General features: G+C 46.6%; 1 protein-coding gene across 1 annotated transcript; it reads right to left on the bottom strand.

Annotated features, from left to right (window-relative positions):
* Nucleotides 1-1,563: 1,563 nt before the first annotated feature.
* Nucleotides 1,564-11,075, bottom strand: PRELID3B (PRELI domain containing 3B). The gene is made up of 6 exons (XM_081096967.1): nucleotides 10,939-11,075; nucleotides 6,245-6,413; nucleotides 4,988-5,077; nucleotides 4,488-4,558; nucleotides 4,265-4,367; nucleotides 1,564-2,894 (listed from the first exon to the last, which is right to left on the bottom strand). Exons 1-6 carry the CDS (start codon nucleotides 10,968-10,970, stop codon nucleotides 2,775-2,777), a joined length of 585 nt encoding a protein of 194 aa, XP_080953093.1. The 5' UTR covers nucleotides 10,971-11,075; the 3' UTR covers nucleotides 1,564-2,774.
* Between the last annotated feature and the right edge of the window lie 3,998 nt (nucleotides 11,076-15,073).

Raw genomic sequence — 15,073 nt, 5'->3', positions numbered from 1 at the left:
CGGCCCCGCCCGGCATTTTCGAAGAGCCTCCGCTGTCCCGCCGTAGATCCCGGCACCGAGAGCCAATGGGAGCGTGCGGCACGGGCCGCGAATGCCAATCGCCGGGCAGGCTGGCCGGCTACGCCTCGTGATTGGCTCGGCGGGTGATGAGTTTGTGCCCCGCGGGCTTCCGTAGTTCCCGGCTTTGGCAAGCGGAGCTGGAGGGAATGCTCGGCCGCGTGGTTTGGGGATGGGAGATGCGAAGCGGTGGCGGGTGTGGGGTGCACCCCACGGGGTCCGGGGGGAACCCTCGAATTTCAGGAACAAGTGACCAGCCGTACATCTCCCTGAGTCTTAGGGAAACCTGTGCTGTCGGCAAAAGGGGGGAGATCCCCAGACACGTGGAAAACCCATCTCAGCAGAGCTGGGATACAGCCCTGACAAGTGTATTCTTAGGAGGGAAAAAAATTTACTCTATTTAAGAAATTATAACCAGGCCGGCCGGTGTGACTCAATGATTGAGCACAGACCTATGAGCCGGGATCACAGTTTAAACTGTCAGGGCACATGCAGGGGTTGTGGGGGCCTGCAGGAGGTAGCTGATCAATGCTTCTCATCATTGATGTTTCTATCTCTTCCTCTCCCTTCATCTGAAATCAGTAAAAATATAAAAAGAATTATAATCAGGAAAAACCATTAAGTTTTTATTAAGAAAGGTTCTTAGTGTAAAATCCACTTTTAATATTAAATAGGATAAGATGCTCCTAATCCAAGAGTCTATTCGATGAACACTTCCAGTGTAGTCCTCTCAAATGTATTTGCTTGCTGTGCATCTCTATCTTTACAGGTAAAAGCCATAAACTACCAGCTATTTAAATGAAAGGAGTAATTAATTACACAGGAAAATAAAAATTTAGAGAATTTCATCATTAGCTCTCACTAAAACAAAATCGAACAGACTAAAACTTAAACCTTTTTTATCAGTGCATTCATTACACCTTTTTCAGAACAAGTATAATTTACAGAAAGGCAACTTTAAAATATATATATTTATATATATATTGATTTTAGAGAGGAAGGGAGAGAAACATCAGTGATGAAAGAGAATCCTTGACCGGCTGTCTCCTGCATGCCCTCACTGGGGATCAATTCGGCAACCCAGGCATATGCCCCCAACTGGAATCAAACCTGGCACTATTCACTCCACAGGCCGACACTTATCCACTGAGCCAAACCAGCTAGGGCACAGAAGGCAACTATTAATAAAAAATCAGTACTTAGCAATGTTTTGTTTAGCTGAAATGTTATTTCAATTGTAAAAACTATCTCTGGTTACAAAAATAATCAAAAACCTTATTGATTTTCACTTGTTTTTACAAATGCCCCAAGAAGTCTTAAGCTAAACAATAATTTAAGTAGAAAACACTAATTTTTAAATAGTTTGGTATACTATTTCTGTGGTTTATGTACATTTATTACCTGGTTTCTTTTATAGGAAACCTGACTAGAAGTTGATCACATTAAGCATTGTTAAATGCAAGAGCTAATCACCTTTTAACAAAAATACTCTATAAGCAACAGTTTCAAGTATCAAAGATATTTTTTAATGGTTGATAATTAACTGCTACAAAATATGAGACAAAATACATTTACTGGATTGTTTTTCTGAGTGCAGTGGCCCTTTGGCTCCCAAAATGAGGATTCCCCATAAATAAAAATCACAAAGCAATTCATGTAGTGGTTATCTTAGGCCAATGCCTTTCTCCCCCTTTCTACCTCCACCCCTTCAGTGGCACCATATTATTAAAAACAGTAGGTACCTGGGATTTGTACCCCAGATAAGACATCGTTTAGGCAATTTCAAGTGATGTACAGCTCCTCATGTAAAAAAGATGTTCTGTGGTCACAATTACTTCAAAAAGTAATTATATTCAAATAACCTGGCAGATCATATTTTAGCAATTACAGAACCATAATTCTGACACATGGCAATTTACAAGTCAGACAAATGTGAAATGCTAAAAGATGTGAACAGCTGCTCTTCTGTTTAAGTTCAGAGTGCTAAAAAATTTCGGTAATGACTTTATTTTTTCAGTTAACATAACCGGCCCACAATACAGCATATAGGTCATAAAGTATAAATCTATGGAAGGTAATATCTTCACTAAGTTACAAAACTTTGGCAAATCAATACAGTACTCTTTCAGAGAATAAAGATGCAGTTAAATATTACTTGAGTGATAATTTTAACTCCAAAAATGTCATTTAAGTACCAAATTAAAACAGTGGTTTTTAATGGTGGTTTATAGCAAGCAGAGCAAGTTATTTTATACAAATTTATATCTTTTAAAACTATACAATTTCTCCTTTGAAAGTGAATTCCCTCTTGAAGTTTCCCACAGCAGAACAATTGTGTCTATTGGAGGTGGCTCTGCTTTGTCCTGGGGTTGGTCCAAAGCCAGGTAGAGTTCCAATGCATGAAAAGCTTTAAAATTAAACCCGAAGGAGACTTAATATGCTAACACCAATTTCCAAGTACCTTTCAAAAATTGTTAAATTCTCACATAACTATGGAATCTTCAAAACCAGAGTCATTTCAAACAGCACTAATTTCAGATGCTCCCTTTTATGTAGAAACATGTACCTCCTTGTTTTGATCAAGTCACATACCCTTTCTGCAGCTCATTAAAAAAAATTCTACCTAAAATATAGTTTTTAATGTATTTTTTAAATAACAATAAATATAATGCCAGCTAGTAGATATCTGGGGGACTGGGTGTTGTATACCACTTTCATCATTTCTCTACAAATGCTGCTGCTGCCATTGGCGTCCTCATGCTTCCTCTTGCTGAAGCCGTCAATTCTTCAATCTCAGCATTTAATTTATGTATTACCCATTCCATTGCTTCTCGGCCCTTAAAAAAAATCCAATACATTTATTGTTACTGAGTGAGACCAAAGGCATCTATCAAATAAATGGAACACAAGGAAGTAGCAGGGGGCATTACAAGTCTAACTAAACCTCACCAGGACAGATCATTTGCTGCTTCTTCCTGATGTTATTTACCAAATAACAAATGCCTTGAGCAACTGACTTGCTCCATAAACTGATTTTTATTTTGTATGCAAAAGATGTTCTCCAAAGAATCTATAATCAAGTGACAGTGATGTTTCATCTATTTCATGATTAGAGTAGTGACCTTTTTGGGGGTGAAGCCAAACCCCCCTTTTTCTTCTTATGTATTTGAAACCAGGATCCTATGTAAGTGCTAAACCAAAGATTTAAACCGAAATCCCGAGAGATCTGATCCCTGGCGTCCTCAATCATTCTCTCCGGGCACACTATGCCCTGTGCAGCTCCGTAAGGGAAACAGCAGCAGCACTTCATTTTTCCTGCCTCAGGCAGGGCCTTGCGCACTCAGCTCCTGTCTGAGTGTGCAGAGGACCTGCACATCCCTCACAACCATGGCACCCCTCATGCAGCTGTCACCACCACCCGCCGAATACACATTAAACACTCTTATACCTTCCTGCACTTTTCCTTTTCTAATGATACACTGCAATGAATGTTGCCTTTCTTAGTTCTACAAGGCAGGGAACACATTTTTTTATTTCCAGATGTATCCCCAGTCTAGCCTCGTACTCTGGAACAAAGCGGTGTCTACCTATGAATATCTTCTGACTACTGAATGATTACATTAATTGTTATAGAACAGTGCACTAAGCATCCTTTTCTCTAAACTTAGTTTAAATCATGTGTTCTCAATGGGGCAAAAATTAGCTGGGTTGGTGGAAAAAATCTACCTTTTTATGTATAAAGCATTATCTATCAACTACACAGGGTAGGGTGATCAGAAAAAGATGTCTAAAATGGATCTGGGACGGGGGAATTGATAATGAAAAAAGGTTGAGAATTGGTGCTTTAAATGACATGGTGCCACGTAATCAAGTATTTCCCACATGCTGGGCCCTGGGCCACACACTTTCCATGTTATCTCATTAACTCTTCATGCCTACCCCTGTGAGATGGACAGTTAACCTCCACTTCATAGATGGTAAACTAAGGCATAGAAAGGTTAACTTAACTGAGCAAGGCTGCTAAGAGTTAGAGATTGGGCCCGGACACCCAGCTGTGCTGGGCCCCAGAGTCTATGCGTACAGCTTGCATGGATTCTCACTGTGTCATGGCTGAAAATTGGCTTGTGAGGACAAACACATGCTCACTGCTAAGCTCTTCCAAAACAAAACCCAGGAATAACAGTAACCAGGGGGCAGCCTCACGTACTTTACTAGCATTTGAAGATATTGTGCTCGCCATCAGCCCTTCCAGGTAACTACTGAGGCTCACTCCTTTCACAGTGATGATGGCCTCCTGAGTCAAAACAGTTCTGGAACAAAACAAATTCACACAGTTTCAGAATGATCTAACTTTCATTTTTAAAAATAACACTTGGTAAAAGAATTAAAACACCTGTAAAATAAGCTTGTTAAACCATTTTGCTACTTACCTTTCTGGGTCCTGAGGATGTGGTTTATATATAAGTCTCTCATCTACTGAAACCATATTTGTAAATGAAATCTATAGAAATTAAAAAAAAATTCAGTTCATGTGGGAAACCAGGATTAAAAACATTTCCGAAATTAAGTCACAAACCCAAATTTTGTATACAGAACAAGAACAAATAAACCACTTTGATATTACTGTGTAGACAAAATTTAAATTTCATTCATTCTTACTTTTTTATTAAAAATAGTAAATTTGACAAAAGCATTATAAGAGTACTAACACACAGAATCCCAAGTCATTTTACTGAGTGCTAGCCGCTAGAAATGCTAAGTAGGCTCATTGAGTGGTGAGGCTAAGCTGCAAAAAGGCAAAGGCAGCAGAGCATGTGAGTGCTGACTGCTTCAACGCCCACACAGAGCTAGATTCATCTCTTCAACACTAGGAGTGACAGAACCTTAGGCCAAATAGTTTAAAATAAGACAAAAGGAAGTCAAAACTTACATTAGTGGATTTAAGTTCCATTGTTTTCTCTACAGGATCAACTACAGAATGTTCTTGCACATATGTTTTGGTTCTTGCCGCACCAATCAGCTAAATAAAACATCCACAATTAGTAATCAGAGGAGGAAGGATTTCTTAACAAGTGTATCAATATTTTATTTGAAAGTAAAATGTGTTAATGTTTTGAACCAAAAATCTGTTTTGTAAAAAACAAAACAAATCCATGAGGCATCAGACAAAGGTCAGAAAGGAGGCCCATCTGAGCTGCCAGGAATTCACACCCCATGGATAGGATGAGACGCCACCCAACACCCTCCCCAGAGGCAATGAGCAAGCAGCCCACTGAGCCACTGCAGTGATGACGGATGCTGGACCTGCCAATGACCAAGGAGCAGGGGCTGAAACTGGGACTCAGAGGGTCTGGGAAACATGGCATCTGGAACAAGGAGAGCTCAGAGCACCAGTCAGCACTTCCCTAGAGCCATCCAAAGGAGACTCTCCAGGCAGGAAACAGCCATGTCATGAAGGAGGACATCACACCCAGTGAGTGTCACTCCCTGTGCCCCAAGCCAATCACCCAATCTACTCATTTCTGGGCCCCCATTACCTAATGCAGTGGTTTGTACAAAGGAAGCAATCAGTGCCTTCCTGTTGCAAACGGTGTACTTTTGTTTACCTTCTAGAAAGGGAACTTCTACTAAAAACTGCACCCACTTATCATACCAGAGTTCCCCACACTATAAACTGGCATTCCAGTTTCTTACTGGGTAAATTGAATCACTAAAGCCTGCTTGCTTGAAACGGAATAGAACTCTGTTTTGGAATGTATGGAGAGGAGGCCCAGATCTTGGAACGATGTGGCAACAGCAAGGCCAAGAAAATGCTGTTCTCTTCATGTGCACGAACCACCACTGACCACACAACTGTCAGCTAACAATCCCCACCAAACCATTACTTCCAAATCTTACTGTTGGTCTCAAGTTGCTGGCAAAAACAGGAAAAGTAGGATATTCCTCATTTTAAACTACAGAGCATTAGCTGGCTTCCTTCAGAAAGTTTTATCAGGTGCCTTCATGAAGACTGTAATAATATTTCCAATTCATTATACACTCATAAGTCAAGTTTATTATAATACAATTTGAACTGATGAAAAAATGACATTCAGAATCTGCTCCCACAGCCTATTTGAAATTATAATGTGGTTTGGAAAACTTCTCCCCAGCAGTCACATTTCTGCAGGAATAAAGACACACTTACAGATTTCACAATGGAAGGTAGGCCCCACTCTGTGCTGAGCAGTCTATGGCTGTGCAACTTTCCAGAAGGATCTACGTGTCTGTCCAGTACATCGACTCCAACCACGCTTGGGTTCATAGGGTTTGGATATTTCTGCATTGCGGCTGTTGTAACAGTTTCCCATGGGTGGCTGCAACATAAAGCACAATCAAACATTTAAAAATATACCTTTAAATTAAGCATTTTATAACCCATCGAATTATTCTTTGCAATTGAAGTTTAATATACCTAGGGAAAATTTTCTCAAAAGATGAGTTTAGGGGCTCAATCTAAATTTTAAAAATATACATTTTAGTCTTTTTTCAGCACAGGTTATATGGTACAATTGATTTCTATAAAGATTAAAATAGCCTACGGAACATCACAGTACAGGTTCTTAAATAATCTTTTCTATTTACCCATGTCTACTTTCACATGTAAATTTTGTTTCTAAGAACCAAATTCATAAAAATTATATTCTACAGAATCAAGCAACAAAAATTATTCCATTTATCTTTTTTGTCTGACCCCAAGTATACAAAGCTACAAAGTAACAAGAGTAAAGACCTTATTTGCTCTGTAAATTCTTACAGTGATTACAAAGATTAAAAACATTACTGATTTAAAAATGTATTTTTCTCTACATTAAGGTAATAAATAACAGTGACCCCCTCCAGTCAATCTTGATCCATTGCTTTGCTCCCAGGAGTGGTTCTGGTTGGCTTTGAAAAGATAATAAAATGTTTTTAAGATGCTGCTAATATGCTATTTCTTAATAAAATAAGATTTGCTTATCTTCTAGGATTGAAACGGAACCTGCAGCATCTTCATCTCTTGAGAAAGCACATGTGCCTGGTGATTCAAACGTGATGTACATTCGTTCACTCTACAACTTATGTGAATAGGAGGCTGTACAAAAGACATCCTTTTCAAAGGAGCCCTCATTAACTACACTGAATAGGAAAGGTGACTTAACTTTCAGAGAACTAAGTCTGACAACTACTTCACATCGACAGAAGGAAAATCTCAAAACCCTGGACAACCAGAGACATTATTTGTAACTAGAGGCCTGGTGCATGAAAATTTGTGCACTCACTGGGGGGGTAGGGAGGGAGGGTCCCCTCAGTCTGGCCTGGGCCCTCTCACAGTCCGGGAGCCCTTGGGGGATGTCCCACTGATGGGGAGCGGGCCTAAACCACAGTCTGGCCTCCCTCTGTGGGAGGTGATGGGTGGGCCAATCGGGGGAATGGTGCTGCCTGGTGCAAGCCTGGCCCCGCACCCCACTGCCTGGTCACCACTGTCCCCGATCACCATCCCCTCCCTCTGCCCACTGGCATCTGCCTTGGCTGGCCTGGTGCTGCCAGCTTGCCGGCCCCAACCCCCCCCCGCCAACCGGTCATTCCGCCATTTGGTCGATTTGCATATTAGGCTTTCATTATATAGGATGTTTTATTTTTTTAAAATATATTTTATTGATTTTTTACAGAGAGGAAGGGAGAGGGATAGAGAGTTAGAAACATCGATGAGAGAGAAACATTGATCAGCTGCCTCCTGCACACCCCCTATTGGGGATGTGCCCACAACCAAGGTACGTGCCCTTGACCGGAATCGAATCTGGGGCCCTTCAGTTCGCAGGCCGATGCTCTAGCCACTGAGCCAAACCGGATAGGGCTATATAGGATGTTTTAATTTTTGCTACCATATTAAATAAATGAATCTCATTCTATCTTTAATATCAGGCCTTACTCTGCAATCAATGCAGTTATGTAAGTGGAGATATTTTATTAATCTAAATAGCCCTCAAAAATAGGAGTGATACAGGACAAGCACTGATTATTACCAAAGCAACTATCTAAAATGAACATTGGACAAACCCTTTCCCTGACTCCCATCTAGCCCCATACCATGGTCAGCTAGCTTCCTTGCACTTAACTCTTTCCTCATCCCTCCCAAAAAAATGAATAATTGCATGGCTTTGGGGTGGTTATACAATATTTGTAATTTAGGCCTTCTCTCCTCTCTGAGCCAACTGGAAAACACCCACATTGACTTGCTTGAACTAAGACTGCTTTATGAAATAGAACTAGCTCAAACACTACAAAGGAGGCCTATTATGATGCAGTCTTCCTGCAATTAATTTTAACAGTCTCAGTGTAATTATGTGAGAAGATCTCACACTGGAAGATACTCATAGCACCAAAGGGCAGTCCGGAGAACCTGTGGTGGCTTACTGACCTGTCCAATTTCTTCACCTATAAAATGAGGTGGGAGACATTGCAACTCCACTGAAGCAACAACAAATTCTGCCAATCCCAAGAACAGTGTCTGGTAGGTGCATTGTGGGCATTCACAGCTACTGCAGGAGCCAATGAATGACTTCACAACTGGATGCCAACTACATGCTAGGCCTCAGAAGGAAGTGTGGGAAACCAAAGATGGGTATGACACAGAATAATGCCTTAGACCAGTGGTTCTCAACCTTCTGGCCCTTTAAATACAGTTCCTCGTGTTGTGACTCAACCAAAAAATTATGTTCGTTGCTACTTCATAACTGTAATGTTGCTACTGTTATGAATCGTCATGTAAATATCTGATATGCAGGATGGTCTTAGGCGACCCCTGTGAAAGGGTCGTTCACCGCCAAAGGGGTCGCGACCCGTGACCCACAGGTTGAGAACCGCTGCCTTAGACATTGTTATTAGATTGGATCATCCTGAAGTTAGATACGTAGGGAAGTGGTCTAAGATTACTGGGAGACAACGACTTTAATTTCAGGTATGCTGAGTCTGAAGAGCCCATGGGACAGGTGAGTAGAGATGTCTGGTAGGACCTGAAAGTAAGGATGAGAAGTTCAAGACTGGTGGGACCCAAGGTACGGATTCTGGGGCCCTAAGTGTGTACAAATCAGCTGGGACCACGATGGAAAAGCCCTGAGTATCTGGATAGAGTCAGGATCAGGACTTCTCCCAGGACATGTACAGCTTTTACGTGAACATGTCTGTCTTCTGGGAGGAGGGCCCCAGAGATTTCCTCAAATCCCAGAGAAGTCTGTGGCAAAAAGAGAAAAATAAAGATTAAGAATCACTGATAAAATGCTAGACAAGAAGGCCGACAACAGAATCTCACTCAATACTGACACCGAAAGGGAACGTTGGAAACATTAAAGAAAAAAGGGCTGCCGTAACCGGTTTGGCTCGGTGGATAGAGCATCGGCCTGCGGACTGAAGGGTCCTGGGTTCGATTCCGGTAAAGGGCATGTACCTGGGTTGCGGGCACATCTCCAGTGGGGCGTGTGCAGGAGGCAGCTGATCGATGTTTCTCTCTCATCGATGTTTCTAACTCTCTCTCTCCCTTCCTCTCTGTAAAAAATCAATAAAATATATATTAAAAGAAAGAAAAAAGAAAAGAAAAAAGGGCAGAGAGCGGCTGGGGACAAGCCAGGGAACAGGGTGTTAGGGGAGACAGAGAAGAACGTCCCAAGGAGGCGCAGTCCCAGCAATGGACGCCCTGAAGCCCGGCAGAGGATCACCCCGGTGCCGAGGGCCGACGGAGCAGTGAAGGCTGTGTCCCGGCGGGGAAGATCAGAAAGACGAGGGGCGCAGGGTCTCTGCCCCCGGAACCCTAACCAACCAGGAAGAAAAGAAATCTTCTTGCGACTCCAACACGCCACGCTTCCCAGGGCCCAGCGGGCTCCGAGCAGGTCAGAAGTTTACAACTTCTTTTTGTTTGTTTGTTTGTTTTATTTTAGTATATGTGCTGCCGAAGCGAGCACTACAACTTCTTTTAAAACTGCCCTCGGGAACACTGTTCATCAGACAGTGAAACTAAAACACACTGCAAAGCTATGAGAGCTAAAACAATGTGGCTCCTCGGCAGGATCAGGGCAGGCAGCTCGGGCCGAGGCCCTTCCGGCGACGGCAGACCCGCTGACTACACGCGTGGCGTGCGGTTCTTTCGTGCGTGGAGTCCGACACCCAGAAGGAGGTTTAGTTCCCAGGCCATTCCCTCCGGCACTGACCATTTCGGCAACCCAGGCCGTCCCGAGGGCGGCCCCCGAGGCCCCGCCCACCCTCGCCCTCGGCGTCCCCGGCGGAGGGGACCGAGGTCACCGGGCGCGCAGGAGGCGGCGCGGCACCCGGACTCCGACCCCGCAGCTCCTCCCGGCCTCGAGCTGCCGGAAGTGTCGCTCCAGGTCGCCGGCGCTCGTCCAGGCACATTCCGACGTGAGACTCCACCCCGGCGGTGGCGGGGCCGCCCGGGACTCTCGGCCCAGCCCACACGCCCTCGGGGTCCCCGGGCCGCGTCCCGGCTTTGGAAGCCGGGGGTCCAAGTGGGGGGCCGCTCGCCCGAGTGTCGTCCAGGAACTCGTGTTGGGCGACGCTCCCGCCACCCGGGGGCCGGCCGCAGGTGCCGCGCCTCTGGCCCCCTCCCGGCGGGGCGGCGGCGGGGCCGGGACGTCTTGGGGGCCATTCCCGGGAGCAGGGCCGCGCGGGCGCCCCCAGAACCCCGTGGGGCTCAGGGTCAGCTCCCCAACTCGGCCCGACGCCGGGAAGCTTCCTGCGGGGCGCCTCGACCTCGCCGCCACTTCGGGCCCAACCTGCCCCCCTCCCCCTCCCCCCACACACTCCACAGCGGCCCCGCGCCCCCCACCGGCCCGTCCCACGCCCCGAACTTACTCAAAGACGTGCTCCGAAGTCCAAATCTTCATGGTGCCGGCGGCCCGCGCGGCGTCCCGGCGGCGCAAAGAGGCAAAGAGGCCGCACCGGCCCCCGCCCTGCCCCCTCGCCTCCCGCTGGTCGCGCAGCGCGCACGCGCCGTCGGGCCCGACGCCGGGACGTCCCGACGCGGAGCCCCCGCCCTATCCCGGCCCGGGCTGGGCCCCGGCCTCCCGCGCGGCGCCACCAAGCCCCGCCCCTTAGCGCCGGGCGCCGCGTCGGCGCAGTTCCGGGCAGCGCCGGGAGCCGCCGCGAGGCCGTGGTGTTGCGCAGGCGCGGCCGGCGGCCCGCCCCCTCGAGGGCGTCGGGGCAGGCTGACCTCTGGACAGCGTTGGGCCCGGCCCAGCGGGTTCCCGGGCGCCCCGCCCACCATCACCTGGCGTCGCGAGGCCTGTGGGCAGCTGCCCAGCGAATGGCGCGGACAGGCCTGTCGCCTTGACTTGAGCAAATGTTCTTGGCGCCATTAGACGATTCCTCCCACCGCCGTCTCGGCCATGCTATTGGGGCTCCAGATGCATCCGGGCAGCCTGCCAGCCACCTCTGCTTCCACCTGCCCTCCCAGGGGTTAGACCTTGGAGGGAAAGAAGACAAGCAGACAACGAGAAACTAACGTCAGACAGTACGGTTAATGTCTGCATGAAGGTTCAGTTAGGAGGCATGGGTGCTCCGTGGAACAGGACGGAGGGCCTGGGTTCATAGGGCCCTTGTGCAGAAGTCACCCTACAGGGAGGCCCTCCTTCTCACCCTTCCTCAGCAGATCCCCAGCCCTGGGCCCTCCATCACAGCCACCCTGGGTCCTCCCTCCATCACAGCCACCCTGGGTCTTCCCTCCATCACAGCCACCCTGGGTCCTCCCTCCATCACAGCCACCCTGGGTCCTCCCTCCATCACAGCCAGCCCTGGGTCCTCCCTCCATCACAGCCACCCTGGGTCCTCCCTCCATCACAGCCACCCTGGGTCCTCCCTCCATCACAGCCACCCTGGGTCTTCCCTCCATCACAGCCACCCTGGGTCCTCCCTCCATCACAACCACCCTGGGTCCTCCCTCCATCACAACCAGCCTGGGTCCTCCCTCCATCACAGCCACCCTGGGTCCTCCCTCCATCACAGCCACCCTGGGTCCTCCCTCCATCACAGCCAGCCCTGGGTCCTCCCTCCATCACAACCAGCCTGGGTCCTCCATCACAACACCTGCTGTACTGTTCTCAGTGGGCGCTCATCGTCTCAGAGGTCATCTCGTTTGTTTAACTGCCCCTCAACCTAAGCCCCTGAGGGCACGGATCCTGCCTGTCTTGCTAACACTGATTCTCAGTACCTTGCCTATAGTAAAGGCTCAATGATTACTTATTGAAAAACAACATAATCAATAATTATCTGGGGAATAAATTAATTACTGAAACAGTCTCGTTTAGCTGTTGAACTTCCATTAGACTGTAGGGCCTGGAGGGCGAGGCTCCTGTCAGACTTGTTCAATGAGCACTTACATAACCATGTACCTACATAATAATTTTTGTTCCATGATTGAATGAATGACTAAGAAGTGAGGGGGCAGGAGGCAATGCACATGGCTTCATCCACAGAGGAGCCTGGTTTAGTGGACAAACTGCCTGGCCCTACTTTCAGGATAAGCCCTTCCTTTTCTGACCCCCCCCCCCTCCCCAGCCAATAACCTTGTACCCCCATCAGAAATTTGACATTTCAAATGATGGCTGTGGAGGAAAATCTTTACATCTGGTTACTTAGAAGCACTGACTCATTTTCTTAGCTCATTTGATTGTTAGAAACAAAAGCCAGGTTAATTTAGGAGGGAGAATCATTTTTTAAAAAATACCTGAAATCCTTTATGTAGAAAAAAACCAGAAAAATTACATTAGGCAGGAAGGAAAGAAAATGGTTGGCTAGCTGCTAAGTGTAATGTGTGGTACTCAGGACTTAAAAAGACCCCTACTGTACTTAGAGTGAATTTTGGGGAGGTAATGCTTTGAGGCTTGCTGAGTGCCTCCGCCTTGATTAAGACGTAAAGTTAATATTGCTGGTTGTTAAAACACTGGCTAGGAACCCTCAGCACAGAACAGCCTGTACCTGTTATTCCTGGCCTCCACGAAGCTTTCACCATCCAGGATTCCTCCTCGGTTTATTTTACAGAATGTTATTCTGCACCCCTTCTCCCCCCAGTTCAAGATTTCATGAAAGTTAAATGGCACCTGCCTTCTTCTACCCATCCTATGTCAGTCAGTTTTACTTATCCCGTCTGGAATGATGGGGACGGGGCATGGAAGGACGAGGATCTAGGACCCACGCATCTTTTCTGTGTGTCCACAAGGTGGGAATAATACCACCTTGTACAGTACTTGCAATTGGAGAGCAAGACCTCTACATACGTTATCTCCTGGAGACTCATGACTCACTTAGAATCATCTAAAGCAGTGGTTCTCAACCTTCCTAATGCCGCGACCCTTTAATACAGTTCCTCATGTTGTGGTGACCCCCAACCATAAAATTATTTTTGTTGCTACTTCATAACTGCAATTTTGCTACTGTTATGAATCATCATGTAAATATCTGATATGCAGGATGTATTTTCATTGTTACAAATTGAAATAATTAAAGCATAGTGATTAATCACAAAAACAATATGTAATTATATATGTGTTTTCCGATGGTCTTAGGCGACCCCTGTGAAAGGGTCGTTCGACCCCCAAAGGGGTCGCGACCCACAGGTTGAGAACCGCTGATCTAAAGGCATAAAATGAATGGTTTTTAGGTGCCCAAGCATTCTGGCTGCAACCGGTCATTATCAGGTCATTAACTTGGAATTAAGTAGGTGACTGGCTCTTATGGCCCTTGCTCCAGGATGACACACCATCCCCAGGTCCCCATGCCCTTCCCTGGGTGGAGAGAGGGAAGAATGCAGGTGTGGTTCCTATTTGCAAGGACCTTTGCATCTGGCTGAGGCGCCAAGACACAATCGGAATGGCTAGAAGATATTTACAGGGAGGGTTGGTTAGGTGTTTAGAGCAGAGAGACCCACGACTGGACTGCAGCCCCTTTGTGCATGTTGGTGGGCAGAGCATCCTCCTGGACCACGGAACGCTTTGGCTGGAGGGCTGGGGCCAGGAGCTGTTTTGTGAGGAGACACGTGGCAGCGGCAGCACCCAGGGCGGTGGGTCCACGCTACTGTGACCCAGACACAGGCCTTGCAGGAGAAGTGAAGGAAGCCTTGAGCGCCAACGTCAGCTGGGCTCCTTTGATTTTCCAATTCCAGGCATCCACACGCTGACGTCACCACTTGCTCCATCTTCATACCACCGAGTCCAGCATTACTCTATTTTTCAGGTCATTTTACCAGTACACTTCAAATAAACTTCATATAACTGCTGTCAACAAAAGGTCGGTATTCCCCCCTGATATATGCTAGACACTATGAAAGTAAAACAGTAAGCTCCCTACCACCTCTTAGACTCTAGTAGAGGGCATGTCTGACTTGGGGGTCTATTTTCCAGCTTCATGGCTGCTTTGGATTCTTATCCATTCCCTTCAAACTTCAAGCCTGCCTTCTCCTCTGACCCACTAAGCAGTGACCTTTATTTCTGAATTCACAGTGAACTTCAGCTTTCCTCCTCTGCTCATTAAAATGCCCTGTACTCTCATTAATGCTCTCTGTCTTTCTTCTGGACTCAAATAACATATTCTTTCTCCTTTCCAATATTTTTGTTTTTGCTTCATTCATTCATTCATTCATTCATTCATTCATTCAACAAACAGCCATGATAACCTATTCTAGGCCAGCCCTAACCTCAAGGAGCTTATGCTACCCCAGCGGTTCTCACCAGAGTGATTTCCTCCAGGGAACGTTGGGCAATGTCTGCAGATCTTTCTGGCTGTTATACCTAGGGAGGGGATGCTACTGGCATCTAGTGGATAGAGGTCCAGGTTGGGCTACAGCTAGCAGGCTGTCATCACCTGGTTCAGTCTGCCTGTCTGGCCTTGATCTTTTGTCCTTCCATTCCTCAACTCAGTGGACCCTACAGCTGCATCCATTACTCACTGTCCCTCCACAGGCCATGCACTCCCACACCCTTGAACTTCGGACGTG

This window comes from Myotis nattereri, assembly GCF_964212035.1.
Source record: "Myotis nattereri genome assembly, chromosome: 8".
Taxonomy (NCBI): domain Eukaryota; kingdom Metazoa; phylum Chordata; class Mammalia; order Chiroptera; family Vespertilionidae; genus Myotis; species Myotis nattereri.
This window is presented reverse-complemented; position numbering and strand designations above follow the sequence as displayed.

Coding starts and splice junctions, on each gene's coding strand:
- PRELID3B (XM_081096967.1), bottom strand. CDS start 10,970: ATGAAGATTTGGACTTCGGAGCACGTCTTTGA. Junction 5,078..6,244: donor TACCTTCCATTGTGAAATCT/GTAAGTGTGTCT, acceptor TGTTTTATTTAG/CTGATTGGTGCGGCAAGAAC. Junction 4,559..4,987: donor TGGAACTTAAATCCACTAAT/GTAAGTTTTGAC, acceptor TAATTTCTATAG/ATTTCATTTACAAATATGGT.